This window comes from Chlamydotis macqueenii, chromosome 18 (genome assembly GCF_036417535.1).
Source record: "Chlamydotis macqueenii isolate bChlMac1 chromosome 18, bChlMac1.mat, whole genome shotgun sequence".
NCBI classification, from domain to species: Eukaryota; Metazoa; Chordata; class Aves; order Otidiformes; family Otididae; genus Chlamydotis; species Chlamydotis macqueenii.
In genome coordinates this window covers 5,102,199-5,119,371 of record NC_141573.1, presented here as the reverse complement: position 1 = coordinate 5,119,371, position 17,173 = coordinate 5,102,199, and the positions used below count along the sequence as shown (strand labels likewise).

General features: G+C 39.3%; 1 protein-coding gene across 1 annotated transcript in view; it reads left to right on the top strand.

The window, feature by feature from the left end:
• Positions 1 to 15,004, top strand: part of ANKFN1 (ankyrin repeat and fibronectin type III domain containing 1) — a 60,739-nt gene extending 45,735 nt beyond the window's left edge. Inside the window, exons 12-17 of the mRNA XM_010125210.2 lie at positions 1,663 to 1,829; positions 3,086 to 3,236; positions 4,994 to 5,162; positions 8,570 to 8,736; positions 11,854 to 12,073; positions 14,211 to 15,004. Coding sequence (XP_010123512.2) covers positions 1,663 to 1,829; positions 3,086 to 3,236; positions 4,994 to 5,162; positions 8,570 to 8,736; positions 11,854 to 12,073; positions 14,211 to 15,004 — 1,668 coding nt within the window. The remainder of the gene's footprint in view (positions 1 to 1,662; positions 1,830 to 3,085; positions 3,237 to 4,993; positions 5,163 to 8,569; positions 8,737 to 11,853; positions 12,074 to 14,210) is intronic.
• Positions 15,005 to 17,173: the final 2,169 nt, after the last annotated feature.

The window sequence follows — 17,173 nt, the reverse complement described above, 5'->3', positions numbered from 1 at the left end:
TTCTTTACTGACCATAACCCTCCTTTAACTTCTGCATAACGTGCCCCTAGACTTCGTAATTAGAAAAATACCAAGGTAAGGATTGATCTTCGAAGTTGCTGTGCATGGTCAGTTCAGTTAACATCACTGAGAGCCGTGGGTTTTCAGCCCTTCAAGAATCAGGGCATCTGTAAAGTCGTGTTAAATGTAGGTAGTTCACATAAAGATTAAGAGATGTTTTCTGTAGGAAACAGCAACCTATTTTTTATAAAATGTCAGTGACAAATCTCTCTAAACCTCAGTTGCATAGTTACCCAAAATACTACAGGACAAATCATTGTCTTGGCCCCTTCTTTAGCACCCTCAGCTAGATGATGACTGCTCTGGTTAATTTTTGAATGAGAGGCACTTTCTTGGGCAGAGACTGTGCTTTTCATATCGGAAACTGACAGGCAATCGAAATACACACTACCAGGTTTTAGGAACGTTAAAAAATTTCCAAAAGACAATAAAACTTACCTGATCTGTGGTAGATTTAATGTATTAAAATGTGTTAAAGGTGTAGAAAAATGTCAATCTGGGCAAAAGTTTTATATTAGGAAACCCAAAATACAGGCCCGATCAGATTTCCACAGAGATCCTAGTGGAAAAAATGTTCCCCTAATGGTTTACACATTCCTATCTAATGCCCACCCTTTCTTCTATTACTTGTTTAATCATCGAATGGGTATTTTGTTCACGAAGTGCTTGTGAAAATGAGGGTCTAATTGCATTGGTCAGAGCCAAGCATAGCACTGGCAGATAATTTGATGGTTCCAAGAGTAAAGGCGTAAGGCCAGGTGTCTTAATCCTCACCCACTGCAGAAGCATACATTTCTCAGGGTGGCAGCAGACATCATTTTTAGGGTAGTTTTGGGAAACTGCTCTACATAGCCTTAAAAATGTCACCTGGCTTCAGCAAGTACACCATCATTTTAATTCCTTCTAAGCTCTATTTGTTAATGAAGACATTTGTTCAGAAAACACAGCCATTTAATTGTTTTTTGCAAACCACCGACCCCAATGCTCACAGAGATCCTCCTGTTGACAGCAGGTGACACAGAACAGGTTTTCAAGAGATGTAGGCTGAGACTCTACGGGGATTTCTTTGGTGACAGTACTGGCTTATGCAGCCCCTCTCTCCCACCTTCCCCAGGTGACAGCTTTTTCCCAATGCTGCTCTGCTCCATCTGTGTAGCTACACACCAAACATGAACCAGGGAACTGCTCTGGCTGAAAAATGACTGCTCCTTTTCCCGAGTTGTTTTTCAGCTGAATCAGTTCACTGGCCCAGCTCACTGCTGAAATGATCAGACAGGAGAGCAGAGGTGGGTGCTGTTTAAGCCAGGTTAAAAACTACAGTTGTAGAAAATTGAAACCTCAGGGTTTTCAGAGCCAATTCCTGCATGATGTGGAGAGCTTAGAGAACCTGTGTATGGCTTTAAGTAAAAAGTTGCCCAAGTGCATCCGAACTACCAGAGATTATTTATATGCTTAAGCATGTGCTTAAATGCTTTGCAAACTGGGAACACTGTTGAAACAAAAAGATGCCTGTAAAAACATTTGTTGCTTTTTGATCCCAAACTCTTCTGCTTATGTGGAAAAAAAAGAGATTTTTATGTAAGACTGTTTCTCTTACAACAGGACATACTTTCCTATCACAAACGAAGTCAGCAACGCCTCCCTCCCGGCTTGTATTTGGGTTACCTTAAACTCTGCAGTTCTGTGGATCAAATTAAAGTGCTCGTGTTGCAGAAGTTGCCTAATGTCCTGTGTCATGTTAAAATCCGAGACAACAGCAATGTCTCCAAGTAAGTGAATGTAGACATATTTACACACACGTATGTAGAGGGAGAACATTTGTTTTAAGTTTGAAACAACTGATCAAATTTAAATGCTAAGGCAATTTTGCCATCACAAAATTGTAGGTGCCAGGAAAGTTTGGCTCAGGTGTGTACCAACACAGAGCTCAGTACTGAACTAAACAGTGCACCTGTGTGTTTCCAGCAATCTGAAGGCGTATGCAGAACACATACATATGAGCCCACTGGTTTCTAAGGATAGTATTCTGTGGTCGCTCAAATCCTGCACAGTGGTAATGAGCTTCCATTAGGAAGATCATAGCCTGCAGCCCTGATTCAGCCTCTAGAGAATTCAGTGTCACCCTTTCTGTTGATTCTCACTAACTATGAGGTGTTGGTGATTTTCTTGTGTATTTTCTTGTGTAATATCTGGTTTCTTGCTCTAACCACAGCAATCATACAGCAATTGAACCCACGTATTCAGACAAACGCTATCAGCCATTGAACTGCCGCGCTGCTCTGGCACTTTGTCCATTGCTCCCCTTATCTATTGGGGAAGTGCACGTATTTGTACTGCCTAGTCCTCGCCTAGTGGGAAACACATTTTACTGGCTTTTTTCTGGAGCTTTTTAATCCCATATTATTTCAGCAATCAGCAATCTTTATTTAGGAGCAAATTGTACCACATCTATTACTCATCTTGTAGTGGGGTTTCCTGGACTTTATTTTTCTTGAATATTTGGTGCTGGCTGCTTTGCAAGACTGAATACTGAGCAGGGTGAATTAAGGATTTGATCCAGAAAGATAATTCCCATGTTTATCAGATCTAGAATGGATCTATGTTGAGCAAACCAGGAAGATCTTTGGCTCCAGTGAGTACAAAATAGTCTGTCACAGAAATTAAACTCCTTGTTAATTGTCACTGTTGTCATTTCTAAAGCGTGCTTTTAAAAATATTGTGGTAGATAGGGAATGAAGTATGTGAAAAAGAAAACCTGGGGTGAAAAGCCTTAGTGAAATATTTGAAAGGCAGTTGGACTTCCAGAGGTTTGCAAGGAATGTTCAGCCTGATGTACATGCGCTAGAAAAATTAAACTTTTCAAAGTTAGATTTTTAGCCACAAACAACCAAGACTGGACAAGTTTAGAATGTTTTGCTATGTGAGGATTAAGCTATCAACATATCTCAAATGCACATACACTGCATTCCTGCTTGTGCACTGAACTTTTGTTATATTTCTAATTTTAACTTGACTCAACATACAGAGATGAGTGGGAATGGATCCAAACACTTTCTGGCTCAGAATCTGTGGAAAGTATGGATCATACTTCAGACTGCTCCACTCAATTGTTCTTGTATGAGCTCCAGATGGCAGTGAAAGCTCTCCTTAAACAGATCAATCTACCTCTGCATCAGGTATTTTCCTTTGCGGTATTTATCACCTTTTTTATAACCAATTCTTAAGAACACAACTAAAAGCTACAAACTGTGTAACTCGCAAGGAGAGATTAAATGTTACAGTTGCAAGAAAAGTAGCTAAGTTTTGTATTCCATCATTCCAAGGAGAGGGGAATATCTTCAATAAAAGTTATTTTCCTGGATATTTGAACATAGAAGATTAAGAGACAAATTTTCAGTTAGCTCCTATTTTTGCACGTTAGCATATTTCTACAACTTCAGGCAGGTGCAAATAAGCACTTCTGCACAAAAGCAGTAGTTGTGAGTACCTTTACTCAGCTGGCAAAGGAAAATAGGTATTTTTCCAGGCAAGCAGGGCAATTGACTGTTCTTTTGGAGGTGATAGTGAGGGTGTATGAAAGGCCTGCTGAAGACACAGCGTTTTGCTATTCTTTCACACGCAGATAAACATAGCAGTTCTAAAACACAGTTCCAGACCTCCAGATTGCTATGGGTGAGGAGAGGTATCTGGCTTCTGGCTTTACATTTAGGTACAAGAAATTCATATGTGAATAAATAAAGTCAGGGAGGATAATCTATGATGTGTAAGATCCATGAAAAAATAAGCTAAGGAGTTTGTTTCTTGTTTACATGAATTCCATTTTATTTTGGTCTACAAGGGTAAAGAGGGCTTAAAGTAGAAGTAAATCATCTTTATATTCACTTCAAGGTCTGTTTGTGCAGCTAGAAAGATGTGTCCTTAAAATAAATTAATCTGGTTCTACATTTCTTGATTTTGAAAGTTTTAGGCTTTGCTTTTAAAAAGGAATCCATCAGTGCTGCACCTTCTAGCCTGGGAAGAGCCAAGTAAGACTCAAGTAAATCCAAAATTAAGACAGATGGTGTGCTGCCTTGTGGTCAGTCACTCTGATTCAATAGGGCTCTGTACAGGTCTCTATGCTAGTGTATTTTCTTGGAGGTTATAGCTTTTGTGCATTTTTTTTTTAACCTAGGGACTAAAATCAATGTGCAGTATGTTCCTTAGGCTGCAGTTCAGCCAAGCATTGAAGCTCATCTATTGTGCATGGGAGATACACATAAACATCACCTTACAGTTAAACACTGTTGTAAATGTTTTGATGACTCAGGACCAAACTTCTATGTTAATTAATTGAGGTTTTAATTCAACAGATTTATATATGTATTTTTATTATTTTTATGGTAAATGGGATCATGGACAGTGACACTGGTGCATACGCAGGGTAAAATGCAGCGCTGCACGCAGCAGCTCTACGGCAGCCTCAGGCCAGCTCCTGCGTGTGCCATTTTCTCCTGCTGCAGCACTTGTTAAACCTTTTCAGTGCTGTGTTGAGGGAAAGCTGCATATTTCTCTTAACCAACCCTAAATTGAATCTTAAAGGTTTTTAATTGAATCCATTTTCATGTTTTCACATAATTATGCAATCATAATCTTGAAAAGCACATGGCATGTGATCATTTTCTGCCTAATAAGAAACATAAATGTTGTTTTCAGGGGGGCTGTGCCTGTGTGTGTTGTTTTAATGTGGAACATTGCAGCTTTAAATCTTTATTTTATGTAGTGACATGAACCCACATTTAGGGCCCCCCCCCCCAAATATTTATGTTTTATAAAAATTCCGAGCTTGATGTTGTGCAAATTTTCTTTAATGTTTTATATCATTTGGGGTGTTGTTTATATAAGTGCCATGTTGTAATTCTCTCCTATTTCTTCCCCCGCGCGTGTCCCTCTACAGGCTAAGCACTTCCGTCTGTATACACAGGAGGTGTTGGAATTGGGTCACAATGTCTCCTTTCTTCTCCTGCTCCCCGCCTCAGACGACGTCTGCACTGCCCCAGGACAGAATAATCCTTACACCCCACACTCAGGATTTCTTAACCTCCCTCTTCAGATGTTTGAACTCGGTATAGTAGCTTGCTTCACCTAGAAATATTAACCCAGTCTCCTTATAATAAAATCACAAAGTTGTATCTGTTTTCCCTCTTGTCCCAGTGGAGAGTTAATAAATCACATGATGGCTTTGGCAACAACACTACCTGTAACTGTGTACAAGTTATAGAGCAGAGCAGTTAAAGCATATACTGTAGCAATGATTATTGAAATGCTAAGCATAGAGCAAAGCCCACAGTTATCCAGTATGTTTCTATAAGCTTATTTGGAAGATGATGTTATTTGAAAAACAGAACCAAAAAATTACACACAACATACCGAGACTGGAGTGTGAAAGGAGATGCAAAAAGCCACCCCTCTAAATTGTCACAAGAATAATCACCAGTTTTGTAGAGGAGAATTTTTGCAGTTCCTGATTGCAGACAGTCCTACTCAAGGTCTGACTCCCTCACAACTTTGTGAAAGGTCTGAGTGGAGTTTTCAACATGAGAGTCATCTTTCTGATTCCTGGAAAAATGCAGGAGACTCAATCCTATTGGAAAAGCCTGTTGTTAAAAATGCCAAAGCAGTGGACTTGAATCTGTTTCTTTAGGGAGCACATCCCGTGCTGTACCAGATTCAGCCCTCTTGTTCCACTGTATTGCTGACTGGCTAACAATTCCCCAAAACAGAGTTTTCCAGCTGTCTCACAGAAGGCGTAAGATGCTTTAGCTTCACAGTCCTCTATTTCTCATTTCTTCTTCTTTGGCCCACAGAGAAAAGAAAGGGTCCACTTAAAAGCAGCTCATAGAGACTTAATAGTTCTTTTTAGAAATAAGAAGTATGGGGACTGCTGAGCCTTACACATTAGTCTCCTCTGTTTCCTTCTGGCCTGTAAAACCAGATATCTTTCTTTTCTCTGCCTTGGAGAAGAGAGAAACATATCAGCCAAAACTGATAGACTCAGTACCCAAGGAGCCACTACAGAATAGGTCTGTAGTGGCAACAGTGCTGTCTCTCTCAGGTGTTTATGTGACACCACTACCAGCACCATCCTGTTTCTTATGTCATTGCTAAGTGCCACTACAGTCACTAATGTAGGAGAACGATGTTTAGATGTTAATGGAGGGTGCAATCACAATAGATCTGTGACTTACCATCATCCAGCAACACAAATTTCATTTGAGTCAGGCAGGAATATACAATTGTGTTTGTGCCACATCAGGCAGAGCACGCAAAGTAGTGCCTGTGACAGCTCTGGGTTTTCATGCTGGTTGTGGGAGGACAGATGACACCTGAGCTGGCATAAAATTACGAGTAGTAGAGACAGACAATACATGAGCTAGTGTAGTCTGCCAAAGCAAAGTTACCCCTTCAAAAGAAAACTAACATAATTGAACTAGAAGAGTTAGTTCAGTGCTTTGGGTCATACGGCCGTGGCTGTAGTGCCCTAAAGCCAGACTTATTATCTTCCTGACACACAACCCCGACGTCTTAAGTTAGACTCTGGTGTATTGAGCATATAATTTCTCCCTGTGAGAGGTGACCGCTGTATTCACTGTGCAAATTAATGCATGAAGCATATTCATCTCTGGTGAAATTAATCTCCACAACAGAGGTTTTGCAGACTATTTAACTCTCGTTATGTGGTACACAGGCTGGGGGCAGCAGTCATTCTCAGTTCTGGGACATAGTTTGCATCAGGCTGACAAAGCAATAGGCACTGACTGGGATGATGTGGTGCAGATAAACATGCGACAGAGCACTCTCTCAAATGGCATTCTGGTGCAGACTTCTCTGTTTAGCAATGTTGCTGCAGTGGGAAAACAGTTCATGAACAGAACAGTATGGAAAGCTGGATTTTACTTTTGAGTATTTTTTTAAGTAAGCAATCATCTGGCCAAAGGCAGATGACATTTCTATATGACTTATTATATATGTATCCCTGATGTTCTATAAAGTGACTGTGATTCACATCTCAAATATTAGAAGCTTCCATTCCCCATTAGCTGGTGGCTACCAGCTATATAATTGCATAACCACAAAAGACTATGTTGAAGTAACATTTGTTAAAGTAATATTAAAGGGTCTGACTTAAAACCACAAAGGCTAGAAACTTCAGCACTGAAGCTGAAACCGCGGCTGTAATTCACTCAAGAGTCCACCACATATGGCATATATACTGTAAGACCACACACTATTCAGACTAGATCCCTGCAATATCTAGGCATCATGGAGAAACCAGAAGGTAGAATTCTTTCCTTCCCTCTTTTTTGTGGGGTTTTTATATTCAGATTAGGCCTTTATTGTTACGCTAATGATGTTTCTGTGACTGGCTTTCTTAGTGTTGTGAGACATTCTTCTCCATTATTCTTATCATGTTGTTTGCAAAGGATAAGTAGACATGTGGCAATGTTTTTATTTCTTTTTTAATATTTATGATAAGAAGAATATATGCAAATTACACTTGAAACACCCTAAAAAATATCATGCCACAATCCAGAAAAGTAGCAGTACTAAACCAACTGGCATTTGCTGCTATAAGATCACACTGTATGCTTGCATTTATTGAAGCACCAATGAATGGAGAAGTATTTTTGAAAACTTGTTCCCCTTAACAAGTTTTGATATGTCTGCGCTGCAGTTTGCAGTGATGACTGGCAAGTTTTGCCTGAGCAATTGCAGGTTCTGGAATAATGTAGCTTTGAGAGGCCAGGTAAAGTAACATCTGTGAAGCTCCATGGCTTCACAGTAGCGATTCTGTCTCTGTTATCTAGTTACTTCTTTTAAAGGTAGCTTGGCTCTGTACTATTCCCAAGTCAAATTACACAAAGCAAGAGGTCATGTCTGAACTTTCAGTGTTACCCTTCTGCATGAGAGTTCAGAGGATGATGTGTGGTAACACCTAACAGAGTTTTAATTGTTTCACCCAAACTGTGATATCACTGAAATACTTCTACTGCTGAGTCATTTACATTTCAGTTACTGATTTAAGCTACCCTAGCCCAAGAGAAAGTTATCATCCTTTGAAACTGTACTTTCTTTCTGAAACACTCAAATAAAAAAAATAAATAAAAGACCAGTTCCATTTTCCAGCCATGTCACTACTTTCTTGATAAAAGAAATGATGAGCTATAAAAGCCTCAGAAACAGCCTTTCTAATTAAAGCTATCAAGGGCAAGATAGCCTCTGGAGTTGCATACTAAGGACCTGATTATCCCTTCACTTAGATATAAATTAGAAATGACTCTTTTGAAATCAGTGAAGTTACAGGGTATATTTAGTGTAAATGAGAGGAGCCTGTATTATTTATTTCTTGCTTAAAGTAACCCATCCAGAGTTAGTAATTATATTTAATAAAATTTGTGTTCTGAAAGCTAAGGATTTCATATTTCATAACCGGAATATAACAATGTTTCCTTTGCACTTGGTCTTTTCACAGTTCATTTTTGCTGTTACAAGGAAAAATTTATAAGCCTGTATTGCCGCCTTTCTGCTGTCATAGAGCTGGACTCTCTGAAAACCCAGCAATCCCTAAGGGAAGCAATTTCAGACAGTGAAGTCGCTGCAGCCAAACAAAGACACCAGCAAGTTATAGACTACATACAGGTAATAGTCTGTTTCTGACTATTCCAAGGAGATTTTAAGGTGGCTTTCTTAAAAAATTGTGTAGGGCTGTAATTCGAAATCTAAATGGAGAATTATTCACAGACATCATAAAGAGGGCAGTTGTATCAAAAGTGCGATTCTGTTTTTATGAAATTCAAACCCAGAACATTATTTCCTTAGTTGTTGCTTTTATACAAGGATTTTTATAGGTAAAATCAAATGACAGTTATACCAGACTGTTATAAAGAAACGTGTCGGTCTGCTTGTAAAACTCATTCCCATCTAATGAGAGGTAGGCCAGTGCCATGCTTGGGCACACACTTGTGTAGTAGTTTTTCTCTGTCTTTGTGAATTGAGGACAGTTTTCACCATTATAAATTGCCAATTAAAAACATTAAAATGAAAATTCAGACTAGGTTGTGGAGACAATCTTCTTTAACAATATCACAGTGAAGAAAGCAGCTCTGCGGTTAAGATGGCAAGCCAGCCCCAAAAGCATCCAGAAGTCTGTCCAGTGCCATGCAGTGATACCGCTTCAGGCTCCCAGTCCAGAAGGATCACAAATGTTATGTTGATCTGTCTTTCTGCAAATGAAGTGCAGATCAGTTTACAGCTTTATATCCTTAATATTCAAGCAACCTTCTGTTGGAATAGGGGCCAAGACAACCATTTATCCCATTGACAGTGTGTTTGGTCTTCCATAATTATGAACAAGATGATAATAATTTTGTTCTTCTTTGCTCTGAGTTAAGATCCCCTTTGCCTTGTCCACTTTGGAGCTTTTGGCAACCTGCAGGGAGGCAGAGAGGAATGTTCCATTGTACTTTCACTGCTCAATCATCTTCCTTCTCATCTTCCCATTCTCATACTCAGAAAATCTACCTTTTTCCCAGTGTGCAAGAGAATTTGGAAAATCTTCATCCTTCACATCAAAAATAAGTATATGTATATTAATATGCATGCACTGTATAGACAGTTCTGTGTTCCTCTTCTCCAAAGTGTTTGAGTCACATATATACGCTGGGAAAATATGGGAGAACATTTTAAATGTCAGTGTTTTGTGCTGAATTATTGTGACAGTGTATTAGCCCTGTCAGGTTTCCTCTCAAATGAAAACCAGCTGTATTCCACCTATTGGCAAAAATATCTCAGCCCACCACATACGGCAATCTTCAGTGGTGACCACAAAACCGCAAGAGCATTTGTGTGATCCTAGATCTAAGACAGTGTTGAAGTCACTACACAAACCAAACATTGTAAAGAGCATGGAAGTCTATATAAATGCAGTTCTGAAAAGGAGTCAGAGGGCAAATGAAAAGTAAAAATTAAAAAAAAAAAAAAAAAATCCAGCAGATAAGGTACTTGGGGTCTTTACCAGAATGTTACACAGAAAAAAAATCTACAGACACTGAAACTAAAACTGAATGTAAGCTGTAACTTTTATAGCATAACGCTTCAAATGTTTCTAAATTGTAAAAGAACCACAGGTCATTAAAATGACTGGTCCATTATCCCAGGAGACACTGCAGAATGGCATCAGGGAGAAAACCAACAGGATTTGCATTTTATTAAATTGCGTGCAGTATCATTTTTGTTTGGGGTTAAGGGAGGATCACAGAAAGGAAATATAAAATCTCCAAAATCAAACAGATGGGACATTTGCTAGATGGTATTCTCTTCATGGAATTACACTGAAGTTTTGAAATGATATAGGATTGTGAATTAATCTCTGAACCATTTGCTATTCTTATCAGTGCATATTCTTAGCTCAGATTAACTCAGTAGCAAGGCTTGCACTGACATCACTGGAGTCAGGATTTCACCTTTACATAAAAATGGCCATACTAGGTCAAAACAAAGATCCATCTATCCAGCTATCCTGTCTCCAGCATGGCTCGTCAAGAACTACCCTAGCTAATCTGGCATCTACAGTATCCTTTGGCAATAAATTTCACAGTTTATGCATTTTGTGAAAAAGTATCTCCAGCTAAGAGTATGTGCTGAAGAACTTGTCTTAGAATACAGCAGTCTGCAGTCTCGTTTTCACTGGTCCCTCTGTTACTTCCCTATTTGATAATAATCACCGCATAAAGTACCTCTCGCTTTTGCCTATCCATTTAATGACCCAGGGGTCTCATTCTGCATTCTTGCAGAATGTAGCTCGTGTAACTGCAAAGCAATTTCCCTTAAACACTGCTATATTAATATGAAGGCTCACTTCTTTAGATGCAGAATCTTCTTTAGGAAGAGAAGTATAAGGGAAGTTTGAGAAAGGATACTGCAGCAGAAGGACATTATACTCACAGTTACTCTGCCATTTGCTGGTTGCAGCAACATTTGCTCAGTCATCAAAGATGCTGAATTGCTTGAAGATGTTAAAAGTGTTCCATTATCAAAGGACACTCAAGACTCACACTAAACAGCATCTTTCCTCTCTGCATAGATACTTAAAGCTATATCCTGCTATTGATTTAGGCACTTGTCTCTTATTGCCATCAACAGGCATGTGTTAGAACTGTCTTAGTGTAGATTTATAATATTAAAAAGCATGCAGACCAAAATTATGATAAGGGAGAAAACCTGCAGTTTGGCTCATAGCTGTGCTTCAACCCTCCATGTATGTATATTCTTCCACATGGATGTATAGGCTTCTGCTAAAAATTACATTTGATCTGAGCACTCTGCTTTTGAACAGAATCCCAGGTTTGCAAGGATGCTCAAGGAGTCTTGCTTTCATTCCAGTACAGAATGAAACCAACTTTCAAGTGTGCTACAAAATTGATCAAACTTTATACTCCATCAAAAGACAACTTTCATTTTCTTTCCTTATCAGAGTTTCAGTCTGGATTCACCCCTCCTAACTACAGGTTCTAAACTGAAGTATGTAAATTGAGAGTTTGGTGGCTCTAAGCAGCCTCTGCAGTGGTGGACGAGAACAAGCACCTAACCGAAGACAGTTCAGACCTCCCAAATCTGAGGTGTCATGTCAGGGAATCCTGCTTTTCTCTGTTGGCAGCGACTAAACACCTACTTAGGCACTTGAAGTAAGCACACATTTAGGAAAAAATAATATACAGACTCAACTGTACTTTTTTACTATTTTTTTTTTCTCTACAGCAAATTGATGAGATCTGGAGGGAAATGAGATGGATCACAGAAGCATTGCAGTATGCAAGATACAAGCAGCCAGCAGCTGGACTGCCCATAAAGAAACTTGTAGATCTTTCAGAAGAACACTCTCAAAAGAAAATCAGTTCAACCTCTTCACCTCTAGATTGTCTTCCTTCACCTCCCCCTTCACCTGAGGCAAGAATCCAGAGGAGAAAAGCTGTGAGTGGTAAGAGAACTCTTGTTTGTTCATCAAGCAAAATCTCTCAACACACTTTTAATTATAATGGTTCTTGTATCTCTTTCTATAAAAGGAATAGTTGCCAAGGTATTTTAACAATCATTTTACCAATCATTTGCCGTTCAATATCCTGAGATCCTTTTACAATCTTTAGAATAATTTTTTTGTTTTCAGCTACTCAGAATAATCACTCATCATCGGCCAACTTTGTCACCTCACTGTTCCAGATCATTTAATGAATAGGTTGGAAGGGACAAGTGCTATCACTGACTTCTCCATTATGTCCAGAATTAGTAAAATCCGTCCATAGTGAAAGCTGACTACTTCATTTGTTGTCTACACCAACAATTGGCTATTAATATATGGAGGGAGCTTTCTCTTTATCTCAGTTACAGCTTCATTGCTTCAGAACCTGTGGTAAAGAACCTTGTCAAAAGCTCTTCAGAAATCTAAGGATGCCAGTGTATTCACTGTACACATGTTCAGAGTTTAATTACACTGGTGAGATGAGCTACCAAGCAGAAGTTATTGACCCTTTCTTGTCACTCCTGTATCTACCTGTTCTTCACCACAGTTTCTAATAACTTGTCTGGAATCTAAGACAGACTTTACCATAGTCTCCATTTGTCACCTTCTGTTTCTCTGATACCACAGTCATTTTCTTCCCACGCTTTGACTGTTCATCTGCTTTGGAGCAGTTCTTTCTTATGCCCCTTTTGTTTTGTTTCGATAGAGCGAATTTCGGTGCCTATAGTCCAGCCTGATTTAACGGTCATTTTCACATACCTCCGCGTTCTCCGTGGTTTAGACAAGCACTTTAAAATACACAATTACACAAATAAGTACTCACCTCATTGACCATTACTGCTTCTCTGAACAGCTGGAAAATTAAACTGATGAAAGAAATGATTCACAGAAATAAAGATGAAACAAATTAAACAGTAACACCTAATTTGTTAGCAGAATAAGGACTTTGGAGAAAAATGTAAGCCATCATTCTGCTGAGCTGTCTTTAAGCAATGAGTAAATGAAACAATAGAAGCAAAAGCAACAGATGCTGTGTTAAACAACTGCCATGACCATTTTGGTAGTAATAATTTCTTTTTTTTTCAAATTGACAGTTTTATATAGTTAAGAAAAATGAATAAATCTGTTCTGATTAGATTAGGTTAAAAGAAAAGAAACTAAAATATGATGGTGCTTTGATTCTCTCCGTTACACAGTGGTGTTTTTTCTCAGCATCTCTCCCTGAGCTAATTTTTTCACTGTATTACAGACCATGAATGCAGAATAATCCTTAGCTCTGGCACCACGTAACCGAGAGCATTATCTTGTCCTGCATGACTTGATTCATTATTGCTATTCTAAATTTACACTAGGTCAAAGTGAATAGTCAGCACTGTATAAAATGTATCAATTTTTAATTTTGATATATTATAAACTATTCAGGGCAGTGGAGCATCAATCCGTTCTATCACATATGCCACTATTTATTATGTTATTGATCCTTCTGTAGCCAAAAGACAGCAGTAATTTCAATGCCAGTGTGAGTTTTGGTCAACAAATTCATATTTTATTTAAGTGTGTCTGCTTTGGATTTGAGAATACATAATGCACCCGATGTGCAAAACGGGAGGTTTTGTTCATCTGCCTCCCTCTCTTGCCTCAAGCCTCTTATGTACGCATGCAGTTGTACCCTGCTCACCATTACAGAGCTATAAATCTGGAGTAACTCAACTGACATCTTTAACAAAAACAGAACCTGGATTAGAGTTTTTCTCTCTCCCAAATCTCCATCTCTGTTAAATTTGGTGAAAACAAGATAAAAGAAAACAGATCCTTTCAGAACTTAGTCCCAATTCAAATTCTTCCCTGTACTTAATATAATAAATTAATCCTTTTTGGTTTTCCTAATTCTACCAGCACCTCTAACACATCTGTAAATCCACCCTGACTGCTGTCTTTGCTGTCACCTAGGCCTATGGACAGTTCCACAGAGGAAACAAATATACATTTTCATAATTGTGGATTTGATTCTAAATTAAGGAAAAAAAATACACAAATGACAGTTAAGCAATTTCTATCCTGTACTTGTCTTCTGAATGCTAATCAGTTCTCTTTGCAGATTCCCAGCCCTGCTCAGATGAAGAAGGCTGCTCCGAAGTATTCCTTCCAACTGACAGTGACTATGACTCCAGTGACGCATTAAGCCCCAGAGAATTAGACCTGATTTACTCCTCCTCACACGACATATCCCAGCAAGCAGGCAGTGGCCTGGGTGGCAGTGCACCTGATGTTCTCCAAGTCCACGACATGAAGCCTTGCCTAACATCGAAAGAAGGCCTGGCGGAGTGTAGTGCCTTTGATACTAATGCTGAGTACTGCACAGAGAATATGAGCAATCTAACAATGTCAGGGCTTACATCGAAAACCATAGACAAGTCCACTAGCTCCAAACAGCCATTGGGCTTTTTAGGGAAAAAAAAGCTAGGGAAACATCAACATTACAACTACTTCAGCCGGCATCATCGTTGGCTGCGTGTGCACAGTGAGACGCAGTCTGGCTCTCTGTCTGAAGGCGTGTATACTCAGCATCTCATGAGATCTTCAGATTTGTCTCAAGAACCTACCTCCAGTGAGCAGTTAAAGATGCCCATCGATGGGTCTCAGAGCACTTTCTTACCTCATGCATCCAGCCTTCCAGAAGATGGGAAAGGCAAGTATGAGGAATCAAGGCAGAATGTCTATAGGTTGCATGTGGAGCCTTACGAAACATTTCTGGGTGAAGAGGGCAAGTCCTGGGCAATGAGCATGCAGTCTGTAGAACACAGGGATGCGCACAATCCTATGCAACAGGTAATGGGTCCAGATGACCAGCCGGGTTCTGCTGTCTCGGAAGTCTTCAGCAGCACACTTTAACCCCAAACTTCTACACTGCTTCCCGTTGCTCCACAATGAGACAGTGAGCATTATGCACGCAGGGCCATACCTTCAAAACCACATGTAAAAATACAGCTCCTGAAATGGCAACTCGTGCCACTCAAAAGAATCCTAATCTTTTGACTTCATTACCAGATTTCTGGTCTTACAGGGGTATCTGTCATGATGCAAGCATTATTATTGGCATCTGCAGTTTTTCAGGTAGAGTTGTAACAGTCACCACATAACAGAGCAATCTGTGGCTGCAAATCTAGTAATCCAGTTCTGCAGTTCTCTTGATTTCCATGTATCTCTGAGCATGCAAAATTTTAAGCATGAGTGGTTCTGCCTGCAAGTTAGCAGAAACTGTAACATCCTTGGTGTTGTCACGTTAGGACTGTGTCCTAAACTTGTATTAACCTGTTTTGCAGCATTTCCTATAATTTTTTCTACTTCTCAGCCTTCTTGAAGGGATTTAGGTTGCATATAACTAACGTGCTAACTGGTCTAGTAACACAGTTAACCCAGAGTTTCTAGCCACTTACAAAGAAATTAAAATTCTTTCAATATCTACAAAATGCAGTCAACACCATCTCTGAATGCTGTCAGAACCTGATATAATTGTCACAATGTTTTTTCTTCAGGAGCTAAGATTTCAAATTATATAAGGAGCAAGTTATTTTAAAAGCTTAGGAGGTGAACCTTTGAGGTCAAGAGCAGGCAGGACGAGGCCAAGTTCTGAAGGAGTAATATGCAGGGCCTAAGTGAGATTGAAGCAAAGCTTGGTCTTTCTTCCACCCACCACACAAGAGCACATCTCTTTATGGTGGGGGCACTCTCATACACCCATTGGAAAGAAGAAATTGTTCATGAATATTCACTGTAAACTTCAGGGGTATTTGATCACCATATCTGAAATTGAGATATTCTGGTAATTCAGATTAGGGAAATTTGGGGTGCATTTTGAATAGGCCACCAATAAATATAAATATCATAAGGAGAGTGGGAGGTGCTGTTTTAGCATGCTAAAGGCAGATCACAGTGAGTCACAATTTTGTCCTTTGCAACTAGAATAAGACTTCCAGTACTACAGAAGATTATCTCAAAAATGAAATCTATACTAATGAGAACCATAGCATTTGAGTTACTAAGAAACAAACTAATGTGAAGAGAAACCCCAGCTGTTGCACAAGCTTTAATTTTTCTTAAACAGTTCTTGAAGTTTAATTTTATAGGCCACATTCCTGCTGGTTAAATTCCCTCACTCCATGTTTGTGCAGCCTTCTACCTTTCAATTTTTCAGCCTCCAGGTGGATACATTCTAAGGCCTCCAATAAAGAGATTTGAGTTAAATAGTTGAGTTTACAAGTCCTTGAGGTAAAGGTAAGGATTTGGGCCCATGATCTGTGGTCCTTATTAAAATAGCACTTCCATAACCCCAGTGCTATTAAAATCCCTGTGAACTCAATCCATAAATTCAAAAATAAATGTTATTTACTATTTTATGCTCGGTCAGTATGTGGAAGCCAAGAGGAGTCTTTGCAGTGATATAACGGCAAAAACTTTCTATAAGGGATTTACATTTGTAACTTCTCTTTTGGAGAGGGGGAAGTTAACTTTTTGCACCAAAAATATTCATTCATTACCTGATCCAAAGCTCAGTGAGGATGGAAAGACTTCCATTCACTTCCACAGGCTTTGAATGAGACCCACACTGAAAATTCCTGTGGGTGAGAAGATGCAGGGGGGAGCAGAAGTGTCAGTGCCAATTTGCAGCTAGAAGGACACACATTTTATGCCACATGGAATTGCATGGGGAAAACCTGACTCACAAACCATAGAACCAACCAGTGATGTTTTACTGTCACTGGAGGCAGTAACAGTTTGCTACGTTAGATTCTGTTCATTCACAGAAGGCTTTTTAGCAGAGAGAACCAGAACAATGTAATGCTCATATTCAGAAGTCAAAATAATTTACATTGTTTCCCGGTATACAGCACCTAGCCCAGGCTCCCCTGATCTCTTTAGCCCCTAAGTAAAACTGCCATGAAACTGTCCGTTAAAGAACAAAAATAACAATATGCTGAGGCCATATGTTTTTGCAGGAAGTGGCGAGACAAAACAAGATGTTCCTAAATGAAACCCACCTTGCTTTGCTTTGGCTCTTCA